This window comes from Lontra canadensis, unplaced genomic scaffold, assembly GCF_010015895.1.
Source record: "Lontra canadensis isolate GAN:19392208 unplaced genomic scaffold, GSC_riverotter_1.0 scaffold8, whole genome shotgun sequence".
Lineage (NCBI taxonomy): Eukaryota > Metazoa > Chordata > Mammalia > Carnivora > Mustelidae > Lontra > Lontra canadensis.
In genome coordinates this window covers 33659069-33675505 of record NW_022631002.1, presented here as the reverse complement: position 1 = coordinate 33675505, position 16437 = coordinate 33659069, and the positions used below count along the sequence as shown (strand labels likewise).

Sequence of the window (16437 nt, the reverse complement as noted above, 5' to 3'; positions counted from 1 at the left end):
CCCCCATCTTTGGTTTTGAAATGCAAAACTTCTAATTTAATACAGTTATATTAATTTAGTAAAAAGCCAACACAGAACAAGAATGTTGTCCTTGATTTAATTAAAGCCCTACAATACTAGCTGGTAAATAGGGAAGAGGAAACTACGGTCATGAGCAATCACTTTGACCCCAGTGATAACCAGTCTGAGTATCCTTTATTTCAACATTCTGGTATAACCCCAAAGTATTAACCATAAAAAGAAACTGAACAAACCACCATTTCTTAAGAAGATGATTTTCACAACCATAGTGAGTTAAAAAAAAAAAAAAAATCATTCTAGGAAATGCAAAGAGGCCACCAACCTCCTTTCTGGTAAAATCAAAACAAAAACTCCATGTCACTACCCAGTATTACATCTACAAATTATTTCCTCCATGAACAAATCAACTGTTCAAGAATTCATTCATGAAACCAGGTACCAACCTCTCCTAATAGAAAAGGAAACGAAACAATACAGTGTCCATTTTAACTCTCTGAAGTCAATGCAGTAATGAGCCACTTCTACTCGAATTCCTTTTTTTTTTAATCCTTATCTTTCTCCTCTCTTACTCTATAAACATTTAAGTAAAAACCCTAAGGATGATTGCCAACTCTTCATATGACGCTCTTTCTCCCTTTCTCTCTTCCTCACAAATTAAAATGGACCAGATGTTTGGTTTACCTTAGCATAGCTTCTTGAGTGTACTGTAATTTCAATGTTTAAGATTAATCAGTCCTCCAAATACCATCCCCCCCTTTTTAAAGATTTTATTTATTCACTTTGTCAGAGAGAGAGAGAGCGCAAGCATGCACAAGCAGGGAGAGCAGCAGGTAGAGGGAGAAGCAGAAAAAGGAGCCCAATGCGGGATTCAATCCCAAGACCCAAGGATCACGACCAGAGCCAAAGGCAGACGCTTAACCAACTGAGCCACCAAGACTTCCCAGTCTTCCAAATTATTCTTTAAGTCCTCCAGACTGGTGTTCCGGCTATGGCTCATGGTGGCTCCTCACTGTCACGAGGTAATGCCTGAAACACCAATTGACAGGCAACTGTGGTTAGCAAATCTAAGCCTCTGAAAAGCTGATGGACAGTTTTGTAAAAGCAGCCAAGCCATTTGTTTCCCATTACTCCCTCTTGTTTGTTAACCTCCAGGACAGGTTCAGGGATCAACCAACTAAACTAACGTTAGCACCCAAATCACTGCTATGAACCTTGCTGAACTCAGCACCGTATTATCTCCAGATGCCTCACACTTCCATTCGCACCCAGAATACTGAGGCACCACTCCTTGTTCTCAGAATTCCTCCATATCCAAGATTCTAATCTGAAATTCCTCCCTCACTTCAACTTCTACAATTCCCCAATACTCACTGAACTTGCCCCATCTATATGATTCCAAGAGTCTAGGAAGGGACAGGGTCTAAGGCCTTACTCCTTCCCTTGTTCTCCCAGTTCATTATGCCCCTTTCTGCCTTCTCCTCTCCAGTCTGAACCTTTATGGCTGTCAGGTCACTAAAAGTAGAAGGTAAGTCTTATACATTTTTGGATTATTCTAACCCAAATAATGCTGACCACTCAGAAGCATTTCCTGGGCCCCATTCTGCCTCATTCGATTACATCTTGGATTCCTTTAGTCCTTGGTGTGTTAGCTTTACCAATACCCCAAGTGGGGGAAATCATCACCTACTGGAGAATTTCTGGATCAAGTGATACTATAAATTCAGGCCATTTAACTTCCCCTGGTCCTTACTTCAGTTCCAATTCCCTTTTGTTCTTTTCCAAAGTACTTCCACTGCATCCACCCTAAAATATTCCACCATCTTCCAGCTCTCACCCTCCCTCTGCAGGCATGAACTGGTTTCCTACTTTACTGAGACAATACTATAGGCCATTAAGGTGTTCAACTGCCCTCTTCACCAAATGGGAGAGGGGGGAGCATATCTTCACTCATCCTGTCTCCTTTATCTAAAAGAGGTCCTAAAAACTGAACCTGGTCCTCTGACATGTTTCATTTAGCATGCATGGTTCTTTTTTTTTTTCCCCAGAATATACACTTTTTTTTTTAAAAAGATTTTATTTATTTATTTGACAGAGCTCACAAGTAGGCAAGGAGGCAGGCAGAGAGAGAAGGGAAAGCAGGATCCCTGCTGAGCAGAAAGCCTGATGTGGGGCTCGATCCCAGGACCCCAGGATCATGACCTGAGCCGAAGGCAGAGGCTTTTTTACCCACTGAGCCACCCAGGTGCCCCGCAGAACATACACTTTTAACAAGGATACATTAATGCAAATTTTACTGAGATATCATTCATAGCATGAATGGTTTTTAAAGCAGAAATTAGTCACCTCTTAAAAAACAAAATAGATTTCACATTATGAAATCTAAACCCCTGACTTTTCTCAGATAATGAGATGAGATATCACTGGGCCCCTACTATGTCATTGGCTAATAGTAAGCATTGGCAGTCACCTTCTCGCACAGAGCATAAGCACCTTCCTTATTCACCAGGTCCTCCCTATCAACCAGCTGCTTCGATATGCAGTCTCCCTACATGGACCCAGGGAGCATGGAATTCATACCACCTAGAGCTAAAGAAGAGTTCCATTTTCTTGCTCCCTGGGCTGAGATCTTTTCAGCCTCACCACTCCCCATCACTTCTGACTCCAAGGATCCCTCAGAGGCACTGCATCTTTGATCTCACTATGAATGAGGCAGCATCGAGTCAGTACCTACATTTCCTCTCAAAAATTCAGTCCTCATCCTCCTTTGATTCCACGTCAGCCATCCCTGACTTCAACCCCCTCCTTCTGGGTCCCCATGTAGAATGCTCTCTACTAGTATTCTGCTCTTTGAGACACTGGCTCTCCAGCGCTCGTGGTAATGTCACATTGCCATAAAAGCCACTAAACACTTGTCTCCAATTTTTGCCCTTACATCAACACAAACCAGCAATGGACCACACTGAGAAAAACAAGCCTAGGTATATAAAAACTGACATGGAGAAATTTCTTAGAAATGTAAATCTGATGGCATCACTCTTGGTCTTACAACCCTTCCCTGATTCCCTACTACCTGCCTGCTTGGTAAAAACCCATGTTCTTCTGTAGGCCCCAAGTGTTTGTGACTTGGCCCCTTTCTACCAATCTACTTCTAGACTTGAGAAATCAGTGATAAACTGGCACTATTTCACATCCCTGTGACTTTACACATGCTCTTCCCTCAGGAGAACTCTTGTTCATCCTTTAACACCCAATTAGGCAGAACAACCCTTTCTCTCCTGTCTGAATGTATGTCATACTGTACTATTTGTTTCCAAGTTTGTCTCCCCTGCTAGGCTGTGGATTACCTGAGGCCCAGAGGCAACCATCAGTGAACTTCCTGGCACATAAATTTTCTTTAAATGTTGGCTACCTGGGCCTACCAACAGGTCAAACAACATACCCACCAATCTTCCTGACACCAAGGTTTAAAACCCCTCCCCTTAATCCCTATACCCACTCAGTTGCCAAATTCCAGTGAAATCTTTGTCACCCACCCATGTCCAGCTTAAAACATGTCTCTTCCACAGTTGGATCTTCCTGCTTTCCAAGTAAAAAGAAGACAAGTTCTCCTCTCAAAAATCCTGACTCCTTACTGACTAAGGCCCAATGGCTTAACCTGGCATTAGGGTCCCTCGAGGGTCTGACACTTTCTGGATCTTCAATCTTACTGGCTCTTCAAAGCCCAGCTCAAGTATGGTTTCCTCCAATACATTTCCCCTTTGACAAAAGTGGCCACTCTTCTAGAGTGTGCCGGTTTTTTGTTTTTGTTTTTTTTTTAACCTCCTAGGGCATTATCACTTTCTACCTATAGGCCCCATTCTCTCTAGCCAACGGAGCCCTAACTAAACCTCCACATTCTCCTCTTCCCTAGCATTAGCTAACTGCAGTGACTTAACATTTAAAAGCAGGAAAACAAAGTAAACCATCTGAAGGGACCCAAAACAGTAACCTGCATCTTATTTTAATCAGACTTACTTACTAGTTAGCTTAAATACTTCTTATTTACTCTAAATCTTCCTTCCCGAAAACCTCCTCCTCCTCAACTTAACTTAAAATATTGTAGATGCTGAAGTTTGCTTCCTGTTCTTAATTTTTAAGTTACTGGTTTTCTCTTCCTCAAAAGAATGTAAAACAAACTCCAAAACCAACGAACAACTATGGCATTCAATGCCTACCCATGACTCTCAAGGGAAAAGAAAAGGATTGCTTACAAGTGGGAGGATTGGATTCTGAGTAATACACATCACAAAGATATATGGGCAAGTGACACCTACTTCCAAGATACTGTAAGAGACACCTTTTCCAGATAGCTTATGCTAACCTGCAGGGCAGGACAGGCAAGAGAACAGCCCTTGGGAGGGTCTGGCAGAATATGCCAGGTTTTTCTGCAGAGCAAAAGAAGCACTTTCCACACTTGGAATGAATACTGAGTAAAACTTAACTGGGAACAGGTGAAGCAGAATTAAAAGCAATGAGACTAGGCAGAAGACAGCAGAGGTTTAAGCTTGAGAGCTGGGAAAATAAGATGGGACTGGATTAGTAAATGTTTTGTGTCTCTCCAGAGGAGGAGTTTGGAATGAATGAGATAGCCAGCAGGACTTCTAGTAGTTCCCAGGGAAGGAAAATGATGTTCTGTGGGAGGATCAGTTAAATGCAAGTTGTGCTAGAGAGGAGGGAAAGAGGGAGGAATGGAGAGAGGGCAACGAACTAAGGGAGGGGCACATAACAAGAATGCAGGTCTTTTTTTTTTTTTTTAAGATTTTACTTTTTTATTTATTTGACAGCAAGCAGGCAGAGAGGCAGGCAGAGAGAGAGAGAGAGGTGGAAGCAGGCTCCCTGCTGAGCACAGAGCCCGATTTGGGGCTTGATCCCAGGACCCCAGGATCATGACCTGAGCCGAAGGCAGAGGCTTTAACCTACTGAGCCACCCAGGTGCCCCAAGAATGAAGGTCTTAATTGCAGCAGAGGCAATGGAAGGAGAGGAATGACTGCATCTAAGAGATTTTCAGAAGCACTGACAGGACTTAGTTACCTCAAACCTTTTAGCTCTGGGGAGTGGGAAGAAATTCAGTCGCCAGGGAGAAAAGAATGAGGGGCCTAAGAAGTTAAAATTTAAAAGTTAGGGGGTGCCTGTCTGGCTCAATCCATAGAACGTGTGGCTCTTGATCTCAGGATCTTGAGTTCAAGCCCCACTTAGGGCATGGAGCCCACCTTAAAAAATTAAAAATTTTTTAAAAACTTAGAAAATTTAAAGTTAGGAAAAATTAACTACAGGAAAGTAAAACTGATGGAACATCTACAATGTTTTAAGTTATGCTGTGAGAGATAGGACACAGAGTCCTATCTCTTCTGAAGATATTAAAACAAACAGCACCCAGGCTTTTTTTTTTTTTTTTAAATCAAAGGGAGTCAGGAATTACAGCTTGTCCAATTCTCCAAGGACACTGTGAAATTTCTGAAGTCAGATGCTAAAAAAAGATCATTTTCTTCCCAGCCAGAGGGCTCACCATTTGGGAGCCAGGTATCCAGAACAAGGGCTCTAAGTCTGAATCCTGGCGCCTCCACGTAATGGACGGCAAAACCTAGAGAAACTTGCATACCTGGGAAAGGGGGGTATGTGCTTTGTTACTGTTTCTTGGCTCAGGAAGGAAGGGCAATAGTTGAAGGTGTTGCGTAGGTATAAGTCTGAAATGCTGATTCTGAGAGAAGGTGAGTCACCACTTGCAGAGTTTCAGTTTCCCCAGCTGTTAACTTACAGAGAGGAAGATAAAATCCACCTCACTGGATTTTTTAAGAGCTGCATTAGATAATCCTTATGAAGTGTTTAGCAAAACGTCTGATGTGCTATAACCATTAAATAAATGTTAGTTGAACATAATATCGATACAATGATTAATGCTCTTTTAACACTATTATTAAACATCCCTATCTCTTCTTGATATTCTGTGCATTTTACCACTAGAATGGTTTTGTCAGATTCTCAAAAGGGACTGAAATCCCAAAAAGGTTCAGAACCACTGTACTGGAGACCTGGGAAGAGAAGGGTGGCTGATGTGGTGGTTAAGGAGGCGGTAGGCCCTGGTATTAGGCCCTACGCACCTTCCTGAGGGTCGGGAGGGGAAAGATAACAGGCAACATTCGCAGCGCGCTCACCCCAGGCCAGTCACTGAGCTCCGCGCTTTACAAAGGCATCTACTCCAATCCTCGCGACAGCCCTCTGAGGGAGGTGCTTTCGTCAGCGCCACTTCACAAATGGGGAAACTGAGGCGCCCCAGGACTGAACCGCTAGCCCAAGGTCACATGGCTCGAAAAGCGGAGAACGCAGGTCCGTGGGCTCTGGAGACTACGCTCTTAACCACGTTCGCTGCGTCCCAGTACGAAGAGCAGGGAGAAAGGGGGTGGGGGCGCCCTGGAAGCTCTGCTGAGCCGAGGCCGCGGGGGCCGGGCCGCGGAAGGCGGGCGCGCGGGGGCGGCGGCGGGACTCACCTTGGCGCTGTGCACCGCCTCCTGCGCCCCGCGGAGCTGCAGCCAGATGCGCGCAGGCAGCGGTTCTTCGGCCCCGAGCGCGCCAAGCACAGCCAGGCTCACGCCGAACAGGCCCTCGATGCGGCCGCGGCTCCGCTCCAGCAGCGCCGCCTTCTCCGCGGGCGCCGTGAACTCGTCCAGCACCGCCCGGGCCGCCATGGCGGGCGCGGCCTCCCGCGGCGGCGCCGGGGGCCGGCGGCGCCGACGCCCCCTCAGCGTGCTGCCGCTACACCGGAGCCCGTCAGGAGGCGTCGGCCCTCGCGGCCGCCTCGCCCCAGCCCGCGCCCCGCCGCCTTCCCGCAGGCCTAGCTACACCATCCCGGCACGGCCGCCGCAGCTTGGCAACTGAGGGCAGAGAACCCCTCCGCCCCTTCGCCGCCGCTGCCGCGGGCCGAGCCCCGCCGCCGCGCATGCGCCCAGCCTGCCGCCGTCATTAATGCTCGCCGCCTCAGAGAGACGGAGGGAGGGCGGAGGCGACGGAACTCGACGTCACGCGCAGTAGCCATGTTTGTTGAGGGCAAGGCGACGACTGCGGAGAGGGCCTGGGCGGCCTTCTTTGGTGAGGGCAGAACACTTTGGGGCGTCTTGATGGATGGTGAATCTCTGGTTTTAAGGTTGGGGAAATTGAAGCTCTGAATCATCTGACAGGACTGACCCAGTATCACAAGAGATTTGGCTTGTCTTCCTACATCTTGAAGCCCAAATTAGGGCTCTAGCAATAGAAATTCTCTAGCTTCTCAGTAATTGATAGGCAGATGGTCTCTCTCCATCTCTTCCTCTCCCTTCCCACCTTCCTCCTCTCCTCTCCTCTCCTCTCCTCTCTTCTCCTCCCACCTTCTCTCCATCCTTTCCACCCTCTCTCCATCCCTTCCAGATTCTCAATAATTGCTAGGCAGATTTCCTCCCTCCTTCCCTCCCTTCTCTTTCACCCTCTCTCTCTCTCCCCACCCATCTTCTTCCTTTACATTCTCTTTCTTCTTTTCTTTCCTATTGCTTTTTCGGTAAAAATGGTAACAAGTAGAGAAAAAAATAATAATAAATATGGAGAATTGAAGAGCAAAGAAGTGATTAAAAAATTCAGAAGAGTGATTTCTTCTGGGAGGAAAGAAGGGAATGTATCATAATAGAGGTACAAAAAGTGGGGGACTAAGGAAGCATCTGTTTTTCTGTGGTACTTGAATAAATATGCCCTAACCCCACTCCAACTTTGTTTTCTCATCTATAAAATCATGGGTTTATCTTTAAAGACTTTTCCAGATCTTACATTCTCTGAGTCCATAACAAGAGATGGAAGATAAAATGTTGGTTTCCTTTCCCTGGGCTAAATGTCATGGATATTGTAGATAGATAGACAAGGATCATGGGAATATTACTTAACTTCTCTGTGTCTTAATTCCTGATTTGTGAAATGAGGGCAGCAATAGTGCCTCCTGTTGTTGTGAAAATTAATGCTACCTGGACACGGTAAGTGATCCCTAAGTATTAGCTATTACTATTGCTGAATTAACAATGCATTTAAGGTTCTATTTTCATGGAAAAGCTTTGTATGGATTATACAACCGTGGTGAACTTGTGGGCCTGGGAGCCCCCTACATCTGTGTAGATTTCCCCTTAAGGAGAAAGAAGAGGATCTAAAGATGTTACAGTTGGAAATGCCAAAGGTAAACGGTCTTGGTAAGAGGGATTACCCAAGGTAAAACCTCTCAGGGATCCTGGCTGCTGGGGTTTTCCATTTGTATCAGAAATTTAGGCAGGTGTGGTTCCCTGGTGCCCCAGTGAGAGATGACTCAACACAGGGAAGAGAACCTTAGGCTCACAGACCAACAACTTCCTGTTCCCCTGGGCTTTTCCCTTGGTGTCTACACAACTAGAAGTCTTCCTCCAATCTTCCTCCACCTCCTCAGGTAGGTGACCTGAGACTGGCTGAGACAAGGCGGGTGGTGAGCATGGCCTTGCTGATAGATTGCACTCAGAGCTAGAGTCAACACATGTTATTTCCTGTCTTCTTGCTGTACTCACCTTAAAAGGAATTGCTATTGTTCAGTGATTGGACAAGGTTTTCCCCCGGGCTTTCCTGTTTGCTCCCAGTGACTTCCTGGCCAGTGATTCTTAATTGCTTAATTGTAAAGGGTGAGGAGAGGTTGCCTTGAAAAACACACAACAGCTCCTTCCCGTCCCCCAACAAAAACCCGCCCTATGCCAACAAAAGTAGTGTATACACACACACCCATAAAAGATAGCTGATACATTACATGTATAATGTATATTGTGTTCATAAGTCACTGGATGGGTGTATCACTGGACATAGAGCTGTTGGGGTTTTTTCCCCCCTATTTAAAAGACTTGTCAACTCATATCTGGTCAGCATTTCCTTTTAGGGAACTCTCAAGGTTTTCTGAGTGTAGGGAACTAGGAGAGAGGGTGAAAGAGAAATCCCCTTTTTAAGAAACTCCCTTGATTCCTGCAATTTCTGAACCACAGTTTTCCTCAGTTGACCAGCCTAGCCTATCTTGGCTAGTCTCACCAGCCCAGGACAGTCGATGCCAAGGATGAGACCTTTATGGAGTCTATATTCCAAATCCTTTACTTATTTTTTTTTCTCTAATATCCCATGAAACAGTGTTAAGAGAATCTCTTATTTCCCCTTCTCGTATTATCATGGAGGTGGGGGTGGATTCCTGCTTTAGCCCTAGCAGAGACAAGTATGGAGGAACATATCCCAGCTTCCATCTACTTCTCCCTCACTCTTCCCCAGGGCAGGAGGAAGACTTACTGGGTCCAACAGACCAGTGGCTTTCTGAGAGGACTAAGCTGGACCATCCTGCCTCCAGAGAAGGTGTGTTATTGTGTGCTGTCTGCAGTTGCTCACTGGGTCATTTTAGCCACATCCTCCAGGCCAGCTTACTCAGTACAAAAAATGACCTTTTGACTTCCACCTGTCTGACACCTGCTTTTATTTCTCAGTTCTGAATGCAGGAGGGGCAGAAAGTGTGTATTGGTCTTCTAAAATGCCAACAGTGATTGCTATTATTATCATTTCTATTTTAAAGGTGAGGAAATAGAGGATTGGAGAGGTTTGGGAATGTTTCACAGATCTGGGAAGTTAAGTGATAGGAATAGGAATTTGAATCCAGGCCCTCTGTGCTGGGGCACCACTAACTCTTAGGCTCTGCTTGCCTTGGAATGCTGTCAGAAATAGACAGATTTGCACAAGTAACATTTCTTGGCACAACTAACCAGTCTGCTATACTGAGTCAACATGCCCTCCAGCCATCAGTCTCTAGGGTGATGAGTCCTCCTGGGTTCGGTTCTCTTTCTTTCTTTCTTTCTTTCTTTCTTTCTTTCTTTCTTTCTTTCTTTCTATAATGACACCTACAGCTTTAGAGTAAGAAACAGGAATACAATTGTGTCTTAGCCACACACATTTTAATATATTTACAAACTGTTCAGTTTTTCTCATCTCCCTTGTCACTAGTCCAAGCCACTATCATTTCTCCCTTTGACAACAGTGGGGTCCAGCCCCCACATTCTTCCTGCCCTCTCTCCCAATTTCAAGAGCTACAACTGCCATCCAGTTGGGAGAAATTATTTACAAATATCGATGCTGCAGCCAGAGTATGTTCTCAAATGGCAGATTTCATCAGTCAATCTCTTAAGACCCCTCAAGGGCTTTCCCTTATGCTCAGAATAAAATCCAAACTTCTTTTTTTTTAATTTAAGATTTTATTTATTTATTTGACAGTGAGAGAGATCACAAGTAGGCAGAGAGGAAGGCAGAGAGAAAGGGGAAAGCAGGCTCCCTGCTGAGCAGAGAGCCGGATGTAGGGCTCAATCCCAGGACCCCGAGATGGTGACCCGAGCAGAAGGCAGAGGCTTAACCCACTGAGCCACCCAGGCACCTCCAAATCCAAACTTCTTACTGTAGGTTTCAGCTTATGCAAGAACTGTCTCCTGCTTTTTCCTCCTGTACTCTTCTCTCCATCTAGCCTTACTTACACTGCCTGAGGGCATTTGCACAGGCTGGCTTTTTTTCCTCCTATCTTCTTTTTACTTAGTTGATGCCTGCTTCTCCATCATTTCAGCTCAAGAGCCACTTCTTTTAGGAATTCAATCACTGGGGGCGCCTGGGTGGCTCAGCTGGTTAAACGTCTGCCTTCAGCTCAGGTCATGAACCCAGGGTCTCTGCTCCACAGAAAGCCTCCTTCTCTCCCTCTGTTGCTCCCCCTGCTTGTGGTGTGCTTGCACGCGTGCGCGCTCTCTCTGTCAAATGAGTAGAATCTTAAAATAACAACAACAACAACCCACAATTCATTCACTGGCTTTTCTGATTGATCAAATTGCCTTGTCACAGGCTCTTGGGGGCACTGTGGCCCTCTTGCTCATATCACTGATCAGTCTTACATATGCTTGTGTCATATGATTGATTCACATCCATCTCCAGATGTCATCAGACCATCAGCTCCATGGGGGCTGTCCCGGAGGCTGGAATTAGCTCGAAGTATTTTAGGAATGAAAAGCAGGGCAGCATGTAGCCCTTTATGGCTAGAGAGTGCTGAGGCAGGGGGACACCCATAGGTAGGATGAAGTTGGAGCTTCCAGAACCAACCTGGTGGGCCACAGATTTTGTGTTTTAAGCACACTGGGAAGCCTTCCTGGGTTTTAAGCAGCAAGTGCTCCATTCAGTGTGTGCTCTGAGATCTCCTGCCTTCTCTGGGAGAGGAAGCATGGAAGACCAGAGTGGACCTGGGAATAGCACTTAGTTGGTGTTGATCCAGTAGAGGGATTGTAGTGGTTTAGATCAGGGAAGCCGGAGTGGAGACAGAGAGGAGGAATCTGAGAGGTGTTTTGGTGGCAAAACCTCAACAGGAAAGTACAGGGGCCCCGGGGGTGGGATTGGCGCTGGCTCCTGGGTGTGCTCAGGACGAGGGGCCGCCTCTGTGTAGTCCCCTGTGGCGTAGGCCGGAGCCATGGAGCCCCTGGACCGCCTCTGTCGCCCTGTCCAGGCAGCCCACTGCCAGCTGGAGCGGAGACTGCAGCAGTGCCCCGAGCCCTTGCCTGCCCCCCACGCTGACCTCTGCCTTACAGCTGCAATGGGAAAGCTGCAATGTTTCTGTTTTATTTAAAGAAAACCCAAGATTAAAGGGTTTTGATGTCCGTGAAAAAAAAAAAAAAAAAGTTTTGGGTGGTGTGTTATGTAGCACCATCCTTTTGGAATACTTGCTTGTGGAACAGTCCTGACTGGAACCTAGTTACCTTGTTTCTCCTCAGCTGAAGAAAAGTCCTAGTGTTTCTGCTGCTTTGCTCTTATGCTTCTTTCCCTTTATAATTCCTCTATGTTGTTATTACCCATGTCATTGGAACTCATCTGACCTTAATTCAAACTGCTAACCTGCTACAGCATGGGAAGTCATTTGTAAATCTCAGTCGTCTCAGGTGGGAACGCAGTTTCTAGGCCAGGTGTTACTCCATGATTGCCTGCAAACTCCCAGCTCCGAGATGCTCTGGAGCTACAGTGTTTTCCTGTCACCTTTTACAGCAGGGTTTATCAATAATGGCACAATTGACATTTGGGGCCAGATAATGCCATAGCATCCTTCCAGCCCAGTTATGACAACACCAAAAACGTCTCAGACAGTTTGTAATGGCCCTGTCCCTACTAAGAAATGCTAGTCTACACAGCAGTTCAGAGAAAGCCTTGTCCCTGGAACTGAGCCAGTCAGAATTCTGTCTCCTCCTCTCTTCTGCATTCTCTCTAGGGGACACACACACACACACACACACACACCAAATCTAATGAAAGCTCTCTGAGTTCCCTCTGATATATTGTCCTGTGTAGACTGACTTTGGAACAACATGGATTAAGAGGGTCCTGGTCTTGTGTGTGGTCACCAAGCTAGTGACCCAGCAACTGGCTGCCCCTTACCCATCACTGCTTCTCATCAGCTTACCTATAAGGCACGTTCTTGCCAGGCCCGCCTGTCTTTAAAGCCCAGCTTAAGCCTAACTTCTGAGAAAACATGCTGGCCTGTTTAGCTGACTAGGGCAATTGAATAACTGGTTGTTTAATTCATTTGTTCATTCAACAAATAGTTACAGAATACCTACTATGTACCAGGCACTGCCTGAACACATAGCAATGGATAAAGCAAAGTATCTGCTTTCATGGGCAATTGAATGACTGGTTGTTTAATTCATTTATTCATTTAACAACTAGTTAAAGAACAAATGAACAATGAACAAAGCAAAGTATCTGCTTTCATGAACTCACTAGACGGGAAGAGACAGTGAATGAATGAATGGTATAGTGCTGGGAAGGGGCTGTGGGAATTTAGGAGCTCAATATTCTATCCCGCATCTCTGGTAGCTAGTCTCCAGAGACTGCCCTCAACAATGCTTTTCCTCTCCGTGTGGTCATACTGCTCTTTATATCAGGAATCTGGGCTGCTCTGTGATTGCATTGACCAATAGCTTCTAGAGAAATGATATTTCAGGATATCCAAGACCAATTCTTAAGAAGACTGTTAGCTTCTACTTCCTTCCTTTTGGAATACTTGCTTGTGGAACAGTCCTGACTGGAACCTAGTTACCATGCCAAGAGGAAGCCCAAAAAACTATGTGGAGAAGGGCCAAGGTCCTCATTTTCCCAGCTGACAATCCCCAGATGAACTCTCAGCTAGTGACCAATAACCAAGTACCAGTCATGTGAGTGAGGCCATTTTGGACTTCCAGCTGGTTCAGGGTTCCAGCTGAGAGACAACTTGTGAAACAAAAGAACCATCTAGTCAATCCACAGACTTATATGAAATGGTAAACTGTTAATTCAGCTACTGAGTTTTGGGTGGTGTGTTATGTAGCACCAGATAAAAGAAACCTTGAGGGGTGCCTGGGTGGCTCAGTGGGTTGAAGCCTCTGCCTTCGGCTCAGGTCATGATCCCAGGGTCCTGGGATCGAGCCCCACATTGGGCTCTCTGCTCAGCTGGGAGCCTGCTTCCCCCTCTCTCTGTCTCTGCCTGCCTCTCTGCCTACTTGTGATATCTGTTAGATAAATAAATAAAATCTTAAAAAAAAATAGAAACCTTGAAATTCATAACCAACTGATAGGCAACATAGAAGCCAGATACTGAAACTTATAACCGATGGTGTTGAGTGGGGGTTGTGACTAGTTATTGACCTACTCATGAACTAGACGAGTCCCGTGACAGGCACCGCTGGTCACCCTCCAGTCTTCTCTTCTTTCCCTACCCTCTGGGCACATGGGAAGTCCCCTTTCTACAAGTCAGAGAGCAGTCAAGGGTGTGCTCTCTGAAGCGAGGCTGGCTCCCCTATAGAGGGCTGAGCTGCACATGCTCATCATCTTCTCCCAAACTCATCAATCAGGCAATTCAGTCTTCCCATAGAGAGGAGGGAGAGATCAGTAGGGACATAGGCCAAGAGAGAGGGTCTGGCTGGTCTCCTTCACAGGAAGCATAAAGAATAGAGAAAAAGGGTGCACCAGCAATGATGGGGATTCTGAAATGAAGAAGATGCATTTGTTATCCTTTAGATGGGCAGGATAAGGACAACCCTTCTGAGGAGCTGACATTTGAGCAGGCATCTGAGTGGAGTCGGGAGCCCCGGGGATATCTGGAGAAGAACTTATAGGCCGAGTGTAGTTACTGTGTTTGCAGAGCAGCAAGGAGGCCCATGTGCCTGGAGCTGGGTGAGCACGGAGAGGAGGAGAAGAGGTTGAGGTTGAGACATGGGCAGCGGCCAGAGCATGGGGCCTTGTGGGCCTGGGAAAGTGTTGGACTTTATTTTACATGTGATGGGAAGACATTAGAAGGTGATCCATGCTCCTTGGTTGATAGATTCTGCAAATCACAGAGCAGCGAGGGCTTCAGAAGTCTTGTCATCATGTTTCCTGTTTGTGGAACTGTGTTGCGGCCAGAGTGGAGGAGCTGTTGGGTTCCTGGCACGTGGGCGAGGCCACCACTCCGGGCGTGAGACTCCAGGTGCTCAGCGGCATGTATCACAATCCGGTCCGGGTGGATACAGTAGCTTCTAGGATAACGTGGCCAAACAAGGGGGTCCGCTTTGTGAGACCTTTGGTCTGAGCTACCTGGGCTGTGGAATTTCAGACAAAGTTCATATGAGTGCCTGTAATGTACAGGATATGCTAAAGTCACCAGTAGGGGTGAGAGGTAGGGATAACAGTGACTAAGGTGGTCTTTGCTTATCTTTCCCGAAGAGCAAGAGAAGGCAAGTAATGTCTTCATAATAAAAGATAGGATACTGTTACCACCACGAGGGACAGAAATCAAGTGGTGAGGGGCAGGCAAAAGATGCAGAGGAAATGAGGAAGGGAAAATACCTCACAAATGAGGAAGGGATTGGATGGAATTGCTCTGGCATGGAAGACATGCTGTCTAAGCATATGTGTATATGTCTATATATACACTGTTTTTCCAAATGCCCCTTTGCATGCTTGACCAATACAAGGAAATGGGCTATGCACCCAGCACTTAGAACAGTATGTGTTCCACAAATTAATGATTGGCTGACTCCACACAAATGATCTCATTTGTCCACTCCCACCAACAACTCTATGAAGTAGGTGTTATACCCATCTTAAAGATGGGGAAGCTGAGACTTAGGGAGTTCAAGTAACTTGTCTAAAGTCTGTACCACTAGGAAGGGGAGGAAGGCGCAGAGCCAGAACTGACACAACAGGTCTGCAGTATTGACACAGAAGCAAAAGGGGGCACCCATGCCTTGGTTCCCCTGGTACTCACCCAAACATGACAGGTTCCTTCAGTGACTGCCCAGGATCCCAGTTGGGTCTTGCTCAACTAAAGATCTCTAGGAGTCCCACATTCTAGGACTGCAGGACCCAGACAGCAGGAGGGTCTTTTTCCTACTTGACCTGTCTCTCGTTTGTGCTCTGGAAATGTGCAAGACAGGTCTGGACGTCCTGTTATAAAACTCCTGAATGCTCTGGAAGACAAGAGTTGGCCAGGTGACATCTCCTCCTGACAACCCCCCTGAGTTGTACTCTGGAGAGGCGCTTGAGGCTGACCCTAACTTAAGACCCCCTGTCCAGTCTATCCTCTTTACTGTATAGATGAGAAAACTGAAATTCATAGAGGGGAAGTGGATTATCCACACTCATGACTGTCTTTCCCTACAGCCCAATCCAGAGTGGACAAACCTTTTTCACAGCCAGGCTTACCCTTGTCTAGAGGAGGGCCTCGTCTTTCTCCAAAACCCATCCCCAGGTCCCATGCATCTTTTCCTGCTATGCTAGCAGCAGGCACCTGCTGGTGTAGATGCCTGAGCACCCCTGCCACCCAACGGGGGCGGGGAGATCAATCCAGCTACAGGGGACTGGCTGGGTGACCTCTTAGGACCGCCTCATCCTGAGATGCTATTTTTTGCATTCCCTAAGAGCTCCAGGGTGGGGCAGGCTCACAGGAAACTAGGTCTCCACCCTTCCCCTCCAGCTTTCCAGACTAAAAAAGAACTTGCAGTTTTCAGAAGTTAGTGTGTACTGCAGGAAGGCCATGGAATATGTCAGGGTTCCCCTTGTTCACAACAAAGTCAACATTGTGGCCACCTGGCTCTCTGGCTCCCCCTCACCACCTCTTGCTTCATCTCCTTCAGAATTCCCAGGAGAAGTAGTTCTAGAAGCCCAATTTTTCCTAAAGCGTGGAAAACACCACTGATGGAACGGCAGATGAGTTTCATTGGTAAACAGCCAGACTTCAAAGAAGTTGTAATTGTTATATATTTATTTTTTACAGTCCTGTTTTTGGCAGAAATACTGAACTTCCAGCTGTAGCAATGAACTATTTCCCTTATAATTATATTTAACTT

The 16437-nt window shown here is 46.4% G+C and overlaps 1 protein-coding gene across 2 annotated transcripts in view; it reads right to left on the bottom strand.

The window, feature by feature from the left end:
• Positions 1-6977, bottom strand: part of N4BP1 (NEDD4 binding protein 1) — a 43854-nt gene extending 36877 nt beyond the window's left edge. Inside the window, exon 1 of one of the 2 annotated variants that reach the window (XM_032854543.1) lies at positions 6547-6977. In XM_032854543.1, the coding sequence (XP_032710434.1) occupies positions 6547-6744 (198 nt within the window). In that variant the 5' untranslated portion in view covers positions 6745-6977. The remainder of the gene's footprint in view (positions 1-6546) is intronic. The other variant, XM_032854541.1, reaches the window with a different exon arrangement.
• Between the last annotated feature and the right edge of the window lie 9460 nt (positions 6978-16437).